The following is a 15,109-nucleotide window of genomic DNA, read 5'->3' as shown; positions in this document are numbered from 1 at the left end:
CTCTTTGGCCTTCAACTTAGGACACGACTTGATCAAGTGATCATTGGATTTACAATAATGGCAACGCATCTTCTTTTTGCCCTTATCACCAGAATTTCCAGACGAATTGCTGCCAGCAGAAGCATTAGGAACATAATTTTTGCCACTCGCAGCAGAACCATAAGAAGTGGCTGCATTACTGTTACCACTCTTTCTTTGAGAAGCAATAAAAGCCTGTTCAACTGCACGCTGCCTAGTTCTGTTTTTTCTAGAAAGTAACTCTTGCAACAGCAATGTGCATAATGCATCAAACTTGACAACTTCAGGATTTCCTTGGGTCATAAGTCTCCAAGTACTAGCAAAAGTCTGGTAAGAATCTGGTAAGGCATCAAGAACAGTCTGCACAAGGGAACTGTCCGAAATGACTTCACTTGCAGAAATGAGTGCTCATTGATATCCTTGACACTAGCAAGGAAAGTGTCCATATCATCTTCCTCATGCATAATCTTCGACACCATCTCTTTACGCAGCAAAGCAATTTTAGCCTCATTGCGACTTGCATAAAGACCTGCTAGAATATCCCAAGCCTGTTTTGCAGATTTTGCTGAACGGATGTGAGGAACAATGGTGCGCTTCACACACAACGCAATCAATGCATGAGCCTGTGCATCCTTAACATCCCAACAAGCTTGTTCTGTCGTAGGTAAAACAAATCTAACAGCAGCAATCCTTGCAGCAAGACCTACAACATCCTCAACATCGCCTACATCCTCAGAACCAGGACGTACATCAATGCCCTGCACAATGTTCCAGACGCCCTTTGACACAAGAACATGTTGCATCATATAAGCCCACATAGGGTAATTGTCCCCATCCAACCTGTCCTCAGCAGCAAACATCTTGAACACATCTGTGTTGTTGTTGTCAGCCATGGTAAATGTTGCACATGATTTGAAAACTGCCCGAAAATAGGAGAAATGGAGCGGGAACAACCTGTGCTATATAGCACAAACCGTAGAAGACTATAAGGCACCTGTTATGCAGAAAACGGCACTGACAAAAATTCTGCACAAAATGACGAAATAGACTGTGCAGTACTACCTGTAGTGGAAACGGAGGCCGAAATGAGCCCAAATCAAAATTGTGAGCAGACCAAACTCTACGAGCATACCCAAAATATTTGTCGACCTGCGACGAACGCTTGCCAAAGCTCACTGAAATCGGAGAAAGTGAGCAGGCGAGTGCTGGAGCAGCTGGCGACTAAGCCCGAGAGGACGTGACCTGCTCTGATACCAATTGTTGGAATTAGGGTTGCAGAGAAACACACACAACTTGGAGAAGACGAAGGAAGCTCAAGGCACACAATAGAGAGTTGTTACTTAGTATGCAATGGAAAGATTGATAGCCCTAGAGTGATGGGCATATATACAATGCACGGGGGAAAAAACCTCCTAAAGAGGGAAAAAATGCTCCAGCGGTCCTAGTGTGTTCACACACATCACTACCACATGTATATGGTAACAGAGACGTCAAGATTGATCTCTCTCTCTCTCTCAGAGAACAACCCATTTGACCCTTCTATGTGGACCGGAGAGATTGTGATAAGGTTCATGACAAATTATTGGCCCCTAGATGGTCCATCTTGAGACTAGGTGGTACAACAGGTGAACGCAATGGAGGCTCTAAAGTGGGAAGATTTATCAAATATTTCTAAAACTCCATAACACACTAGTCCCCTTAGCTCTCCAAAGTAGAAATGTACTCTTGAACTCATTTTGGAGAGAAAGATCCACAAAGGTGTATAACAAAGGTCTCCGATGGTTGACCTATTTTTGGGACGATAACAATAAGAGCTAGAAAGAAGTAGACCAACTAGCTACCCAATTTCACCTAAATGGCATTGAAAGACTTTCGGTAAATAGGACTATTGAAGGGCTGGAAAAGTGTGTGATGCTTATCTGCGAGTAGAACCTCAAGTGGAAAGCTTGGCAATTACCCAAGCACAAGCATTTCTATAATCCACAAACCAGGAGTAGGGGGTACCCAATCATTTTAAATCGGAAAATGGGCTCAATAGCTCACAAGGGAAAGCGAAAGGTAATTAAAGGGAAGGGTGGGAATAGGAGGAGTGAGAAGGGGGGAGGCAAGGCACGTGGATGCCATGCGTTTCTTCTCTCTCTCTCTCTCTCTCTCTCTCTCTCTCTCTCTCTCTCTCCAGTCTGCACGAGGCAAGGCCCCACCCCTCAAAGCATCGGTTTGTTGGCTTTGTCCGCGGCGATATATGCAAGGCAGGGGCAGCACGACGTAAGGTACTGTTGCAGCCCCGTAGGGCGCTTCTGTGTCCATGTACGTGAGGCAAGGGCAAGACGAGAAGGGGTGCAAAGAGAGAGGGGAGATGGTCACGTGTTTCTCTCCGTCTGTGCAAGGCAAGGGCAAGAAAGGGAGGGGGGGAGAGGGGGGCGCAGGCTGAGGAAAGGGAAAGCGAGGGAAGGCGGAATATTCTCATGTATTGGATTTTCTTTTAAGTCTTGCCAGTAGGGAGTATGCACCAACGATTTTGGAAAATTTTGGAAAAATCGTCCAGAGTTAGAATCTCGGGAGGATGCCTGGCTTTCAAAAAAGTGAAACGATCCCTCTCCTTGACGTGTGGGCGCCATGCCACGTCTCTCTCTCTCTCTCTCTCACAGTCCCCCTCTACAATGTTCAAAACTTTGAGACTCTCTCTCTCTCTCTCTCTCGGCACCTCTTGCGACCCCTGCAAAAGGGCAGCCTGCAAGCTCTCTCTCTCTCTCCACACGCAGGAGGGCAAGCATGCTTCCCTCGGCAATTAGGTAATGGCTTCTCTCAACCTGCGTGGGGCTGTTGCTTGCGGCAGGAGCAACAACTGAATTCTCTGGGGCAGGGTGAGAGAGTGACAGGTCACGAGGAGAGGGAAAGATGTGTGCAAAGGGGATCGTCGAGGTGCAGAGGAAGGCAACGGGGAATCGCAAGAGGTTGCAGAAGATCCTTTGGAATCTTCCAAGCTAATGAATTTATTTCACTAGTTACGAGGTATGTCCTAGTAAAACTTTAATATTTAAGAAAGTTTGGTTCTCTCCATGATAAACAGTGGGGTTTGCAATGGTTGAAAGCAAGATGAGTGACGGTAGAAGATAACATCTGGAATCTATAGTGGATGTTATCGATGAAGATATTTTTGTGAAAGGTGTTGTGGGGGGCTATGTTGACAGGCTGAAGATTTTGGCCAGAGATATTGGCTCAGATAGGTGTTCAGGGTGCAAAAAGGCAAGTGAGGACCTCTCTCACTTGTTCAAGCAATGCTCGACAATTAGTGGCCCAGCAGGAAAGCTATGCAAATGGGTTCAAAAGACATGGAACGTAGGGTTCTACATGAAAGACTTGTTTTTTGGAGAGATGGTGATGAAAAGTCAAGCGCTATTAATTTACGTACAAACTGTTAGGTTCTGCTACCTTCAGCATTTTTAGAAGGTCAAAAATCATCGGTTGTTTGAAAGTGACAGCTCAGTAGCTAGCTTTATGGAAAGCATTCAAGCAATCAAGGAAATGATTGTTGTCCTTCGAAAAAGGAGGAACTCGGATAAGTGGAATCGGGCCATTCTCTTCGCCTCGAGGGGTAAGTGATCATGGATATTGGTTAGCTTAGGGTTGGTCCATTGTAATATTTGGAGAGGTCGAGAGACACCCTCAAGGCTCGATACGAGTTTGAGGCTGCTTTGTACATTCTTCAAGGTTTTGATACATACTCCCACTCACAATTGAGTTTGGGGAAAAAAAAAAAGAATGGTCTGCGTTCTGTATACTAAAAGATGAATCTCTAGATAAATGAGATATTAAAATATGTAAATGTTAAAGTTCATGTGAATTATATGAATTAAGAAAATTATACAATGAGATGGTGCATGATACAGAAATTGAATGGAAGGAAATTAATGAAATCTTCAAGGAAAAAAAAAAAGAATGGAAGTGACTAATTTCATCATGAAGTTTCTCTAATTATTGGGTGATATCAAAAGGGTAGAGAGCAAAGAAAAGAATGTAGAAACAAACAAGAGGTAGCATTAGAACTATAAGTGTAATGATCATTGAATTAATCATTGTTTTGGGTTGAGTATGCTACTTTGTTGCACCAAGCAACAGAAGGAAGAAAAATAGGCTGTTTGGTAGTAGCCCCATCAAGACTAACATTGAAAAAACAAAGTAGCTTTTTGAGGCATAACTGAAATTTGAAAGATGCCACTCGAAATCGGGTCGATACACACCCATGCATCCACCTTACCAACTAATTTACAATCCCATTGGCAAAAGCTTTTGTTTCTTCCCCCTTTGAATGATGTATCTCTCCCAATGTCAATTAAAGTGGCAATGTGGTCTTCTCCCATTGTCCTATCCTTTGCTGCTCCTCACCCTCCTAGTGTATCTTCTTTGCAAGCAACTAGTGATGACACCATTATGGGAATATTTTCTGGGTTTTATTCTTGCAATGTTGAGCTGGACTCTCATGAGCATGCGATTTTGCACTATATGGGTTGCACATTGGCCTTCCATTTTGTATTTAGGATTCTAGGCACTCGAGAAAAAATATTCATATTTGCACTGAACAATCACTAGCAATCTTGTGATGATCAACAACATAGCTTTCAAGGTTTTGAGAAGCAAAGAATATCTTCTAGCGTCATTAAGACTACTGCATTATTCATTTCAGAGTATAATAAGCTTTTTCTTGTTAGAGGTATTGCAAATCATGATGAAAGGCTTAACATTTTTTTGCAGTGTGATAGGGATACTTAGAATGATGCCAAACCATTGACAACCCACGACACTAAACTCCACGGGGTCTCAATTAAATGTCAACATATTCACATTGGTTGTGAATTTCATCATATTCTTGACTTATTTAGTACCTTACTAATCAAACTAATACCTATGCTTTTGATAAGAAATTGTCCATACACCCTCCATGATTTTGGCAATGCTTGGATGGTCACCACACATGTTAAATCCATTAAGGATTCCACCAAAGTTCCTGTGTTGCCAAATCATACTGAATATAAAGCTCAGTTTGTCCTATCTCTGCTCCTTAGAAAAGTTTCTCCTACAATACCAATCTGACAATAGATGTAGATGTCCCTTTCAATTCATCTCATTAGGGTTGTTCTACTAAAGAGCAAGGGGTAACATGAACACAGTGGACGGCACTACATGAAAACTCACTTATGCAGCCTTTTCAAGGAAAAAACAGAATTGATATAGTATGACACCATCCTTTACTTGTACACCCAAAACCCCTCCCCACCATTAAAGAAAAGGGAAAAAAAAAAACCCAAAAAAGAGTTCAATCAATGGCCATTGCTCAAAGCCAATGGATGGAGAAGTTTCAATTTGGGCACCAATTATATAAGTAAGGAATCTACATGAGCTTACAGAGGTTGTAACATTGTTGCCTAGCAACTGCATGGTACACTTGACAAAAAGGAAAGACTCGAGTCTCACCCAAACCAAGTCAAAACTGTAGCATCAACTTCATTGTTGGCAAATGAGTCACTGTAAGCAGCCATGCCAAGGGGCTGTAGCACAGAAATACTCCATCCCTTTTACTTGAAACTCAAATCAGCATCCTTCTCTTCATGGGGCGCTTGCTCCTAGCACTTGCATCATCATCATTGTCAGCTTGCCCTTCACTGTCATCCTCACCAGCCCCCAGCTCAATTGTTAATTCGCATGGTTCAGATGAAGTGCGGCCTCTATTTCGAGAATTTTTCCTAATGGGAGTAGAAGGGGCCTGAGAAGCCATAGCCTGCTGACTCCTCTTGGGCATAAGCTCTGCCCCTTGTTCCACCATCTCCTTCATCAACTGCACACAACCACATTTTAACAGGATTTACTTGAGCATCCACTTCTACAAGAGGGCCCTCTTTCTGAGTTGGCAAGAGACATAGCAAAAACTCACAATCCAGTCTTTGAAGTCAAATCTAAAGACAAATTGAGTATTCACAACTTGTTGCTGTTCTTCAACTCCCTGAGGCCTCCCTGCCCTTTCAGCAGCAGTAGGAGCATACCTGAATGCTGGTAAAACACAACCAAAAAAAGACTTTTAAAATGCTCTAGGCAAAATACTGAACCGATACCCGCACAAAGTGTGCAAATGAGACTGAAATACAACCAAAGAGCACTCTTGAATGCTCAGAAGGCAAAAATCTGTAACAATGCCATCACCCACCACAAGATACGTATTCATCAAAGTGACATACACAAAAAGGTGAATCTACAAGTCTACAAGGATGTTATGCTTAAAGGGTGCATGTGTTCCTTGAAGAAGGCTATGCAGTCAGTAAAAGCTCTTTATAAGCGCAAATTCATCTATGTTTAAACACCTAAGCGCAAATTCGTCTATATTCAAACACCCTGTCCACAGACAACAGTCACCAATACACATAGGAATTCGCAATCTGAATAATTCTATCCAGATATATTAGAGTGGCAAGAAAACTGAAATAGAAAGCGCAACGTACCCACAAACTGCTTTCCATCCTGTATTGTAATTTGGGCACGACCATCTTTCACCAAAAATGAGAGAGAGAAGATATTTTCTACAGTATGAGAAAATGAGTCCCTACTGAGCACAAGTTGCTCCAGCTCACATCCTCCCTCTCCACATCGACGCAAAACATTGAACATGGTCCGTATATTCTTGTCTGTCTGTGATTGTTTATCTTCTTCATCGCCCACCTGTCAAGGTTCCTGATAAGAAAGAAAATCTATCCAGGCTTATTCTTTCAATATGCTTGAGGACTTACTGTTTCAGGGCGAGCTGTCTCAGTAGCAGGTCCTCTCTCTCTTCGCCTTGCAGCTGCAGCTTTCCTCTTCTTGGGCTCACTGTCCATAGGGCCAAGCCTGTGGATGATAAGGAGGAAGAACTCTCAGAAGCTTAGATACACAGCATGAAGCATAATGGAGAAGAAGCTATGCATGCAGAAAAAGGACAGGAAGGCACTGAATCACAAGCACTCCTTGAGCAGTCCAGCCATTCAAAGGTTCAAATTCACAATTCTAGCAGTATGAATAGCAATCAAGATAGAAACTTTGGCTGCAATGAAACACAAAGCCAACATAAAACATACATGGTTTGTAGACCCGGAGCATCATGAAAGATGCAAGTTGCTTCAGATCCAATAGCAGCCCAATCCAAGAAGATTATTTCGCTATCATCAAGGTTTGCAGGTTGCCTGAAATTCTGTATGATAGCAGATACAAGATCACTGGCTTTGACAGCATTCCCCCGCCGGGACTCTTTTACAGAATTCAGAAAGGCCTCTGTTATATCCAGAAGAGCCTCTGCATCTGCTATCTGCTCTCTTGGCCTGTGTACTGATAAACCATCAACATCACCCCAACAAAATAAGAGGCCAATTAAACATGCTACCTGAGTAAAGCACAGCCATATTTCATGGTCTAAGTTTGTTGAAACTTGAAAAAACACATCCAATTATCGTGTGTGTAGGATTTCAAAATATAGAAAAGCACGTCCATTTTTCAAGGCCTCAATTTGTTGAAATATAGAAAAAAACAGTTAATACCTATCATGTGCATATATTACCAGTTAATATTAGAAAAGGATTGAATGTATTGAACACCTAAGACTGATACCCCCAAAAGATGAAACCCATTATCCTTTTCATTCTGAAGCTTTCAAAGGCAGGCAAGACACATCTTATAGCAGTTTATGCAACCTGAATTTTGCTCGTTAAGGTTGCAAATCGCAATTTGGATCCGTTGACTAGAATATGAAAAAGAAAGTGACTGTCCTATCCACAGAAAACATACAAAATACCAATACAAGAGACCAGCAGAGAGAATGCATGAACATTGTGTAGTAAACTGGTAAAAGACAAGGTTTCACATCAAAGCGGGGTGAGAACAGATATGTAGATGCAAAGCACCAAATTAGTATGAAACCTAGTTGTTAACACATGGAAGAGAAGCAAAAGAATGGCGAACATTTTAATTTTTCCAAGTAAAAACGACAAACAATAACTTTTAGAGGCGTGGTGACTTTCTCAAAGCTGACCACTTTCATATGTGCCAGCGAAAAGATGAACTACCATAGAGCAAGACATGCATTTGGGGTATGCTGCCAGTGCTTATGCAATGCCATTGAAACACTAAACATTGAAGCCAGCAAATAAGCAATGTCCTTTTCTCCTGCTGTTGACTAATCCAAAAAATCCAAAAAGATTGAATAACAGACCTACTAACAACAGGACTGCACCCTTTTCAAAAGATATATTGTATTGTTAAACTCTTATTTGACCCATTTGTTTGGCTACAGTCAATAGTGAGATGTTGGCTCCTTGTGTCAGTGCCATAAGTCTCTCTACTCGATTTACCCACAGCATGAATGAATACTGCCAGCAGAAAAAACCTTGACAAGGACCATTACTGGCAGCACTTAAAGCATTTGAATGGTTCTCATGTGAAACCATTAGACAAGAGATTAGCTTCTCATTTCTATACAACAGTGCACTTCAAGCTTTTTATGAGCCAAGAAGTTGCTTACCAAGTGTGTAAAGATCATCTGCTCTTCGCACTATTTCATCGAACTTGTTGCTATCTCCACTTAGAAGTTGCTCTTTTCCTTCTGCAAGAGAATACAGAAAGAGGAGGTAAGAACGGGAGAGAGAGGTTAAAGGCAAAGAGCATCTATGAAATTGTGACAGAAAGATGCACCTGCAATGGAAGCTTTCAGGCACCTGTAGTGAGAACGAAGGACTCTACGCTCACTAACACTTCCAGCTTTCACGTCCTCAGACTCGTCATTTAAAGAAGGGGCAGCATGGCGACCCCTCCTTTGGCTCATCTATCCAAACTTGGCGCGCGTACACAGTGTTGGCAATGGCGAGCTTGAAAAACAGGCCTCCAAAGTTCACCCGTTTCAATTTTGAACTTCGAAACGGGGGGGGGAGAGAGAGAGAGAGAGAGAGAGAGAGAGACGGCGTGCTTGAGAAGTATCGTTGCTAGCGAGCTCTGGGCTGACTGCTAGAGCTCAAATCCCGTCGAATTCGTTTCCACAAAATGAGAGAGAGAGAGAGTGTATTGTATCGCCTTTGAAGGTCAAAATGTCAATTATGTGATTGAATGAAACATGTCACATGCTCTATGTTGAGCCAATCAATGACTCTTGATCTTTGAGGACTATGGATATGAGGGCGACAAAAGAGAGTTTATGAAGTGGCTTGGATTGTCAAGTGTCCCCCTTGGGAGTATCATTCACCTTAAATCTTGTCAATGCTAATGAAGTGGCTTGGATTGTCAAGTGTCCCCCCTTGGAAGTATAGTTTACCTTAAATCTTGTCAGTGCTAGGCTAATGTAACCTCTCAGAACCAATGGTATCAAGGAGTGATTTGAGTTGAAAAAGTGAAAGAACAAAGCGTGTGTTGGGGTTAAAGGGCCATTGTATTCAGCAATTGTGTCTTGCTACCTACTAATTCTTTTGTACAACCAATATACTCTTATCACATTACGCGAAGAGAATAAGGAGAGGTTGGGGTATGCTATAGGAACATCACTGGATGTCGGCAACTGGGTCTTGTACAACACTTCAAAGACACCCTCCTGAGCTGCAGCAGTAGCGTTGGGCATGCAGGTCTCAAGTGGCACCACCTCAGCACACTGGCTACGCTTCAAGAACGTTCACACCCTAGCAAACTTCCACCTTCGCAGCACGCCTATGAGAAAATTTTTGCCATTGCTATAGACCCTCGAAAAATCGACCTACCTTGCTTCCTTCTTTGCCATGCCCATGTTAGACATACCACTTCTTTGATTGGAACATTCTTGTACAAGCTATTTGTTGCATAAACAAGCAAAAGAACACTCACACCTATGAATATCCTCGTAGGTGCATGAATCCCCAACCCACAAGCAAGAATAAGACTTAGTGTGACGAAAGCCGAATCTTAGGCATCGTACGCCTCTCATGAAGAGCTCTACTGTGAGCTCTCTGACTTAGGAGCATTGTAACATTTAATGGCCTAGTAACTTGTGTGTAGCGAAAATAGCATGAACATAGTGAGCATTTCATTAGAATAGATTCCTAATGAGAATAACAAGAGTGCTTGGGTGGAGAGAGCAACAAAAAGCATAACACCTAGTTAGATAGCATGAACAATACTTCAAAAGAGACAGAAATTAAGCAATTGACAACAGTTGAGGACCGGATTTGCATGGAGCCGGTCCCCCCTCCAAAAGGCTTTGTATTATGGTTTCTCCCATCAAGAGAGACATTTTACAATAAAATTCTTTGTGTTCCTTCAATACTAGCTAGTGCAATGAAGATGGAAACTTCAAGCACTAAGCAAAACACAACATCAATTCCTTCACGGTCTTAGACCCAAGACCTACACACCTTCGAAGATGGTGAGAGCTAGCGGGGTATGAGAGTAGATTGAGAGGAAGAAGGAGTAGTCTTATGAGAAAGATGTACATCCCCTCACATAATCACTCATATTAGTATAGCTTAGCTTAGTAATTAGCATGGTAGAGGAGATGAGCATGCATTGAATCTTGGCTCTTGGTTGGATTTGCATCACAAAACCAAGAGTTGTTGGTGTAGGCCTCCCTTCTCACAAGCTTGGAGTAGGTGATAAGCTTTCCAGTGAAGCTTGAGAAGAGAGAGAGACTCTTCTTACTCTACATATGAGCTTGTGTGAGTGTGTGTGGATAATTGCCTTTGAAAAATCAACCCCCTCTCTCTCTCTCTCTTGGTCGACCCCTCTTGCTATTTGCTCTTGCTAGCACCTCATTGAACCTCCCCAGGATTAGCCAATAGGATTTCAGGAGCATAAGTGAAAGCCTTCTGACATGTGTCCCCCTTTCCCCTTTTGTGAGAGCTTTAGGTAATTAATAAATGCAATTAAACTCTCATTGGACCCCTTTGTCTCCTGGCCAATAGGAATCAGGCAAGCCATTGGGTTGATGAATGCTCATTGGACCCCTTGGGAGACTGTCCAATAGTCTTCTTGAGAGCTTAATTCCTATTAATTCTTTTATTAAGTGTTTTTAATTTAATTAAACTAGATTTACTCTAGCCTAATTCTCATTGGTCCACCTCCATGGCCATCCAATAGGATTTGAGTACACCTTGTGGGCATCTGGCCTAGGGAGCTGACATGTGTCCCTCTTTCCCCTTGTGTACAAAGAAAGCTTGTGAGTGTGTGTGTGTGAGTTTCTCTCTCATCCCCTACTTCTTGGGCTCGCCCCCTCCTATGTAGGAGTTTGTGAAGACTTTTTGGGACACACACGAAGCATCCAATTTCCTAAGCCTTTGACCATTGGACACAACCTTTGAATTTTGGAACCTTAGCATTTTGGAAGTCTTAATGGGCTGAACCCTAAGGTCTTTGAAGCCCATTGTTGCACATAACTCTTTTGCAAATGGCCCCCCCTTTGGATCCCTATTTTCTCTCCTTTTGATCCCTACTGTGCCGGTCTGCCAGCTTAACCAATATTCTAGCTTTTTCTCCTTGGCACTTCCCCGTATTAAATGATCAGTTTAACATGAGAAAATCATTTAGGAGAATTAGATATTAGTTAGTATGACATTACCTCTCTCTTGAAATCATAGTCGTCCTCAACTATGGGGTAGAGAAGATAAAGCATATTCATTAGTCCTTTTGCTCGCGGGTAGAGGATCCCTATGTTACCCTACGACATCGTTCCAAAATGGATGACTAGTCCATTTGGAGCTTGAGAGCCTAAACTACCGCAAGCATGTCTACACATTAGTCCTATCAATCTTCCATAGTAGAATGACAAGCTCTACTTGGTGTTTAGGAGACGTCTTCTTCGCAAACTTAATCTAAGCATGCATACTATTTCATTTTTGTGCACAATGAATAAAAAGAGAGTCTTATAAGACAAAAACTTTGTTCATTTTTAACATTTGTACATTTGCTTACTCTTGGAAAGCATTGTAAGCATTGACAAGGTTTAGGTTATCCTTTAATTGTATGCCTTGCATCCATCTAGCATCTTCAAAAGGATAATTCTTAAACTTAATAAGATATTGTTGGACAGTCTTAGTGCCTCTTAGTACCTTGTCTTCATGTCGAATGGACTCGAGCTGCAGCACCTCTTCTTGGTCCTCGATCTCCGGTGGGTCTTCAATAGTTGGTTCTTGAGGTGGCTCTCCTTTGTAAGGCTTTAGTAGGCTCACATGGAAAGCCTTGTGTATGAGCCAATGGCTGGGCAACTTGAGTTGATAGGCCATTTCATTGATTGGCCTAAGAATCTGGAAGGGACTATAGTACCTTTTTGCTAACTTAGCATAGTACTTTTGGTGTTCCGTAGGATTCTTGCCCATCGTGTGCCTTAATTGAGCCTTGGGAAATTTGAGTAAGACCCAATCATTTTCTTTAAAGGCTTGAGCTCTTCTGTGCTTGTCAGCAGCAGCATGTCGCCTTTGCTATGAGATAGAGATAGCATCCTTAATATTTTGGAAAGATTCTTGTAGGTCTCGACTATACTCATCTGCAGCGAAGATCTTTCTGTGTACCTTAAGTAGCAGGGGACTTTTTGATCTTTAATAGAGATAGCATCCTTAATCTTTTGGAAAGATTCTTGTAGGTCTCGGCTATACTCATCTGCAACGAAGATCTTTCCGTGTACCTTAAGTAGCAGGGGACTTTTTGATCTTCCCTCAATTACCTCGAAAGGTGGTTTTCCCATGGAAGTATGTACAGTGTTATTGTAGGCATACTCCACTAAGGGTAAGTACTTCTCCCATTGGGATCTTTGATCTACTTCCGTTACATAGGCTTTTAGTAGATCGAGAATTGTTAGGTTAGCTATTTCACTTTGGCCATCCGTTTGCGGGTGATAGGCCGAAGAGAAATTTAGCCTTGTTCCTAAATTCTCAAAGAGACCCTTCCAGAAATTATTGGTCATTCTAGGATCTATATCCGACACTATGGACATTGGCAAGCCATGGTACTTGAAGATTTGTGAAATGAAGAGGATTGCCATTTGATGGGCTTTGATAGTCTTTTTGACAGGTACAAAATGAGCTTGTTTACTGAACCTGTCTACTATCGTCCATATTCCCGTATTCCCATGGATAGACTTAGGCAATCCAAAGATAAAATCCATGGATATGCTCTCCCATGGTGAATTAGGAATTGGCAAAGGTTGAAGCAATCTAGGTTGCTTCCCTCTATCAAACTTCGTCTTTTGGCATACCACGCATTTAGAAACATACTCTTGTATGTTTGCTTTCATGGTAGGCCAATAGAAATATGTTTCAATCCCATTAGGGTAGACTGAATCCCAATATGCCCCGCATAAGGAGGAGCATGAGATTCATACATTACTTTCTCACGGAGTGAGTTAGTAACGCATAGTCTATTGCCATAGAGAAGATAACTATCTCGTAAAGTAAATGGTTCCTCTTTCTCCCCTAGTGCAAGGGCTGAAATCACATCTCTAAAATCGGGATCAATAGCATACTCATTTATCATAGAAGATAGATCATTGTGAGTTGCTATGGAAACCACATGGCCGTCTTAAGAGTGCATTGGCTACTTGATTATGTTTGCCAGCAATGTGAGCAATATGAAAATGAAATTGAAAAAGGAAATTTTCCCACCTCATTTGTTTGTCGGAGAGCTTGGTCTGCATCATGAAGTACTTAAGACTTTGGTGATCCGTTCGTAGAATGAAAGGAGTCCCCAATAAATAGTACTTCCATGAGTCTAAGGCATGTAGAACTGCGAGGGGTTCCTTTTCATATATGCCTAGAGCTTGCTCAACAGGGTCAAGCCTTTGACTTTCATAGCCTATGGCATGCCCTTCTTGGAGCAAAATAGCTCCAAGGCAATCAACACAAGCATCACATTGGACCTCAAATGGCTTTGAGAGATCCGTTATTGTATGCACAGGTTGAGAGATAAGCTTTTCAAAAACATTGTTCTCCTTGGTAGACCATGTGTACCTAGCATTTTTCTTTGTTAGGTCATGTAATGGTCTTGCTATTAGTGAGAACTTTTCTATGAAGCGTCTATAGTATGCACACATACCTATAAATCTTCTTAGTTCATGAAGATTCCTTGGTTTAGGCCATCCTTTTATTACCTCTAACTTTGATGGATCCATTTGGATGCCATCTTGAGAGATAATGTGACCTAAATACTCAATCTCTTGTAAGAGAAATTTACTTTTTCTTCGATTAACATAAAGTTTATTCTCTCTTAAAACTTGAAATATTACCTAGAGGTGCTGCTTGTGTTTGTCTAATGAATTAGAGTAGATGATGATATCATCAAAGATCACTCGAGTAAAGGTTCAGTGAGGCCTGAATAGCTTCTCCATCAAGCGGTTGAATGTGGCTAGTGCATTGGTCAAGCTAAAAGGCATGACAATGTATTCGTAAAGACCAAACGTAGTGCGAAGTGGTCTTTACAATGTCTTGATCAACTATCCTTATTTGATGATAGCCACTTTTTAGTTCAATCCTACTGAAGTAGGTGGACCCTTGTAGCTTATCAAATAGGTCTTCTACCCATGGAACGGGAAACCTATTCTTGATAGTGATCATATTTAGTGCTCTATAGTCGACACACATATGATATGTGCCGTCTTTCTTTTGCAATAATAGCATAGGAGAACAAAATGGAGATGAGGTAGGCCTATCCATGCCCTTCTCAACTAACTCATGCACTTGCCGCATAATCTCCTCTTGTTGAGCTTGAGAAACTCTATAAGGAGGTTTGTTAGGCGGTGAACTTGTTGGAAGAAGTTCAATTGTATGGTTATCATTGCCTCATTTAGGAAGTAGCTCAAAAGGGATGTCGTCAATAAAGACATCTTGAAACCCCTTGAGAAAATTGGATAACTCTAATTCCTTTTGATTGTGTATATATTCTTTTGCTAAAACATTAGGTTCAGTTTGAGAGTCTTTAACAAAAATCATGTACACGGAAATAGAGCTCTTTATTGACTTATTGAAAGCTTGCGTATGTACAATGGGTATGGTGTTACCCATTTCCTTAGCATCTATGTACATATCTTTTTCCCTGAACCTAAAAGAGATTCTCCTTTCATCGGGGAATTTAACAT

At 41.7% G+C, this 15,109-nt stretch overlaps 2 protein-coding genes across 2 annotated transcripts; one reads left to right on the top strand and one right to left on the bottom strand.

Annotated features, from left to right (window-relative positions):
- The first annotated feature begins 2,581 nt into the window (after positions 1–2,581).
- Positions 2,582–3,815, top strand: LOC147446979 (uncharacterized). The gene is made up of 2 exons (XM_086523554.1): positions 2,582–3,030; positions 3,210–3,815. The coding sequence occupies exons 1-2, from the start codon at positions 2,582–2,584 to the stop codon at positions 3,463–3,465; spliced, it is 705 nt and encodes a 234-aa protein (XP_086379680.1). The 3' UTR covers positions 3,466–3,815.
- Positions 3,816–5,238: 1,423 nt separating this feature from the next.
- LOC147446978 (non-structural maintenance of chromosomes element 4 homolog A-like) lies at positions 5,239–9,039 on the bottom strand. Its single transcript, XM_086524223.1, has 7 exons — positions 8,725–9,039; positions 8,555–8,635; positions 7,119–7,365; positions 6,795–6,891; positions 6,510–6,726; positions 5,948–6,063; positions 5,239–5,851 (listed from the first exon to the last, which is right to left on the bottom strand). The coding sequence occupies exons 1-7, from the start codon at positions 8,852–8,854 to the stop codon at positions 5,603–5,605; spliced, it is 1,137 nt and encodes a 378-aa protein (XP_086380349.1). The 5' UTR covers positions 8,855–9,039; the 3' UTR covers positions 5,239–5,602.
- Between the last annotated feature and the right edge of the window lie 6,070 nt (positions 9,040–15,109).

This window comes from Adiantum capillus-veneris, chromosome 11 (genome assembly GCF_014529385.1).
Source record: "Adiantum capillus-veneris isolate H3 chromosome 11, ASM1452938v2, whole genome shotgun sequence".
In the NCBI taxonomy this organism is placed as follows: domain Eukaryota; kingdom Viridiplantae; phylum Streptophyta; class Polypodiopsida; order Polypodiales; family Pteridaceae; genus Adiantum; species Adiantum capillus-veneris.
Note: the sequence above shows the minus strand (reverse complement) of the source record. Positions and strands in the feature narration are given on the sequence as shown.

Bases quoted from the DNA above. Each gene is read 5' to 3' on its own strand.
- LOC147446979 (XM_086523554.1), top strand. From the start codon at position 2,582: ATGCCTGGCTTTCAAAAAAGTGAAACGATCCCTCTCCTTGACGTGTGG. The intron at 3,031-3,209 runs GTATGTCCTAGT...CTATGTTGACAG, and splicing joins TTTATTTCACTAGTTACGAG to GCTGAAGATTTTGGCCAGAG.
- LOC147446978 (XM_086524223.1), bottom strand. From the start codon at position 8,854: ATGAGCCAAAGGAGGGGTCGCCATGCTGCCCCTTCTTTAAATGACGAG. The intron at 6,727-6,794 runs GTAAGTCCTCAA...GAACCTTGACAG, and splicing joins AGACAGCTCGCCCTGAAACA to GTGGGCGATGAAGAAGATAA. The intron at 6,064-6,509 runs GTACGTTGCGCT...GTGTTTTACCAG, and splicing joins GGATGGAAAGCAGTTTGTGG to CATTCAGGTATGCTCCTACT.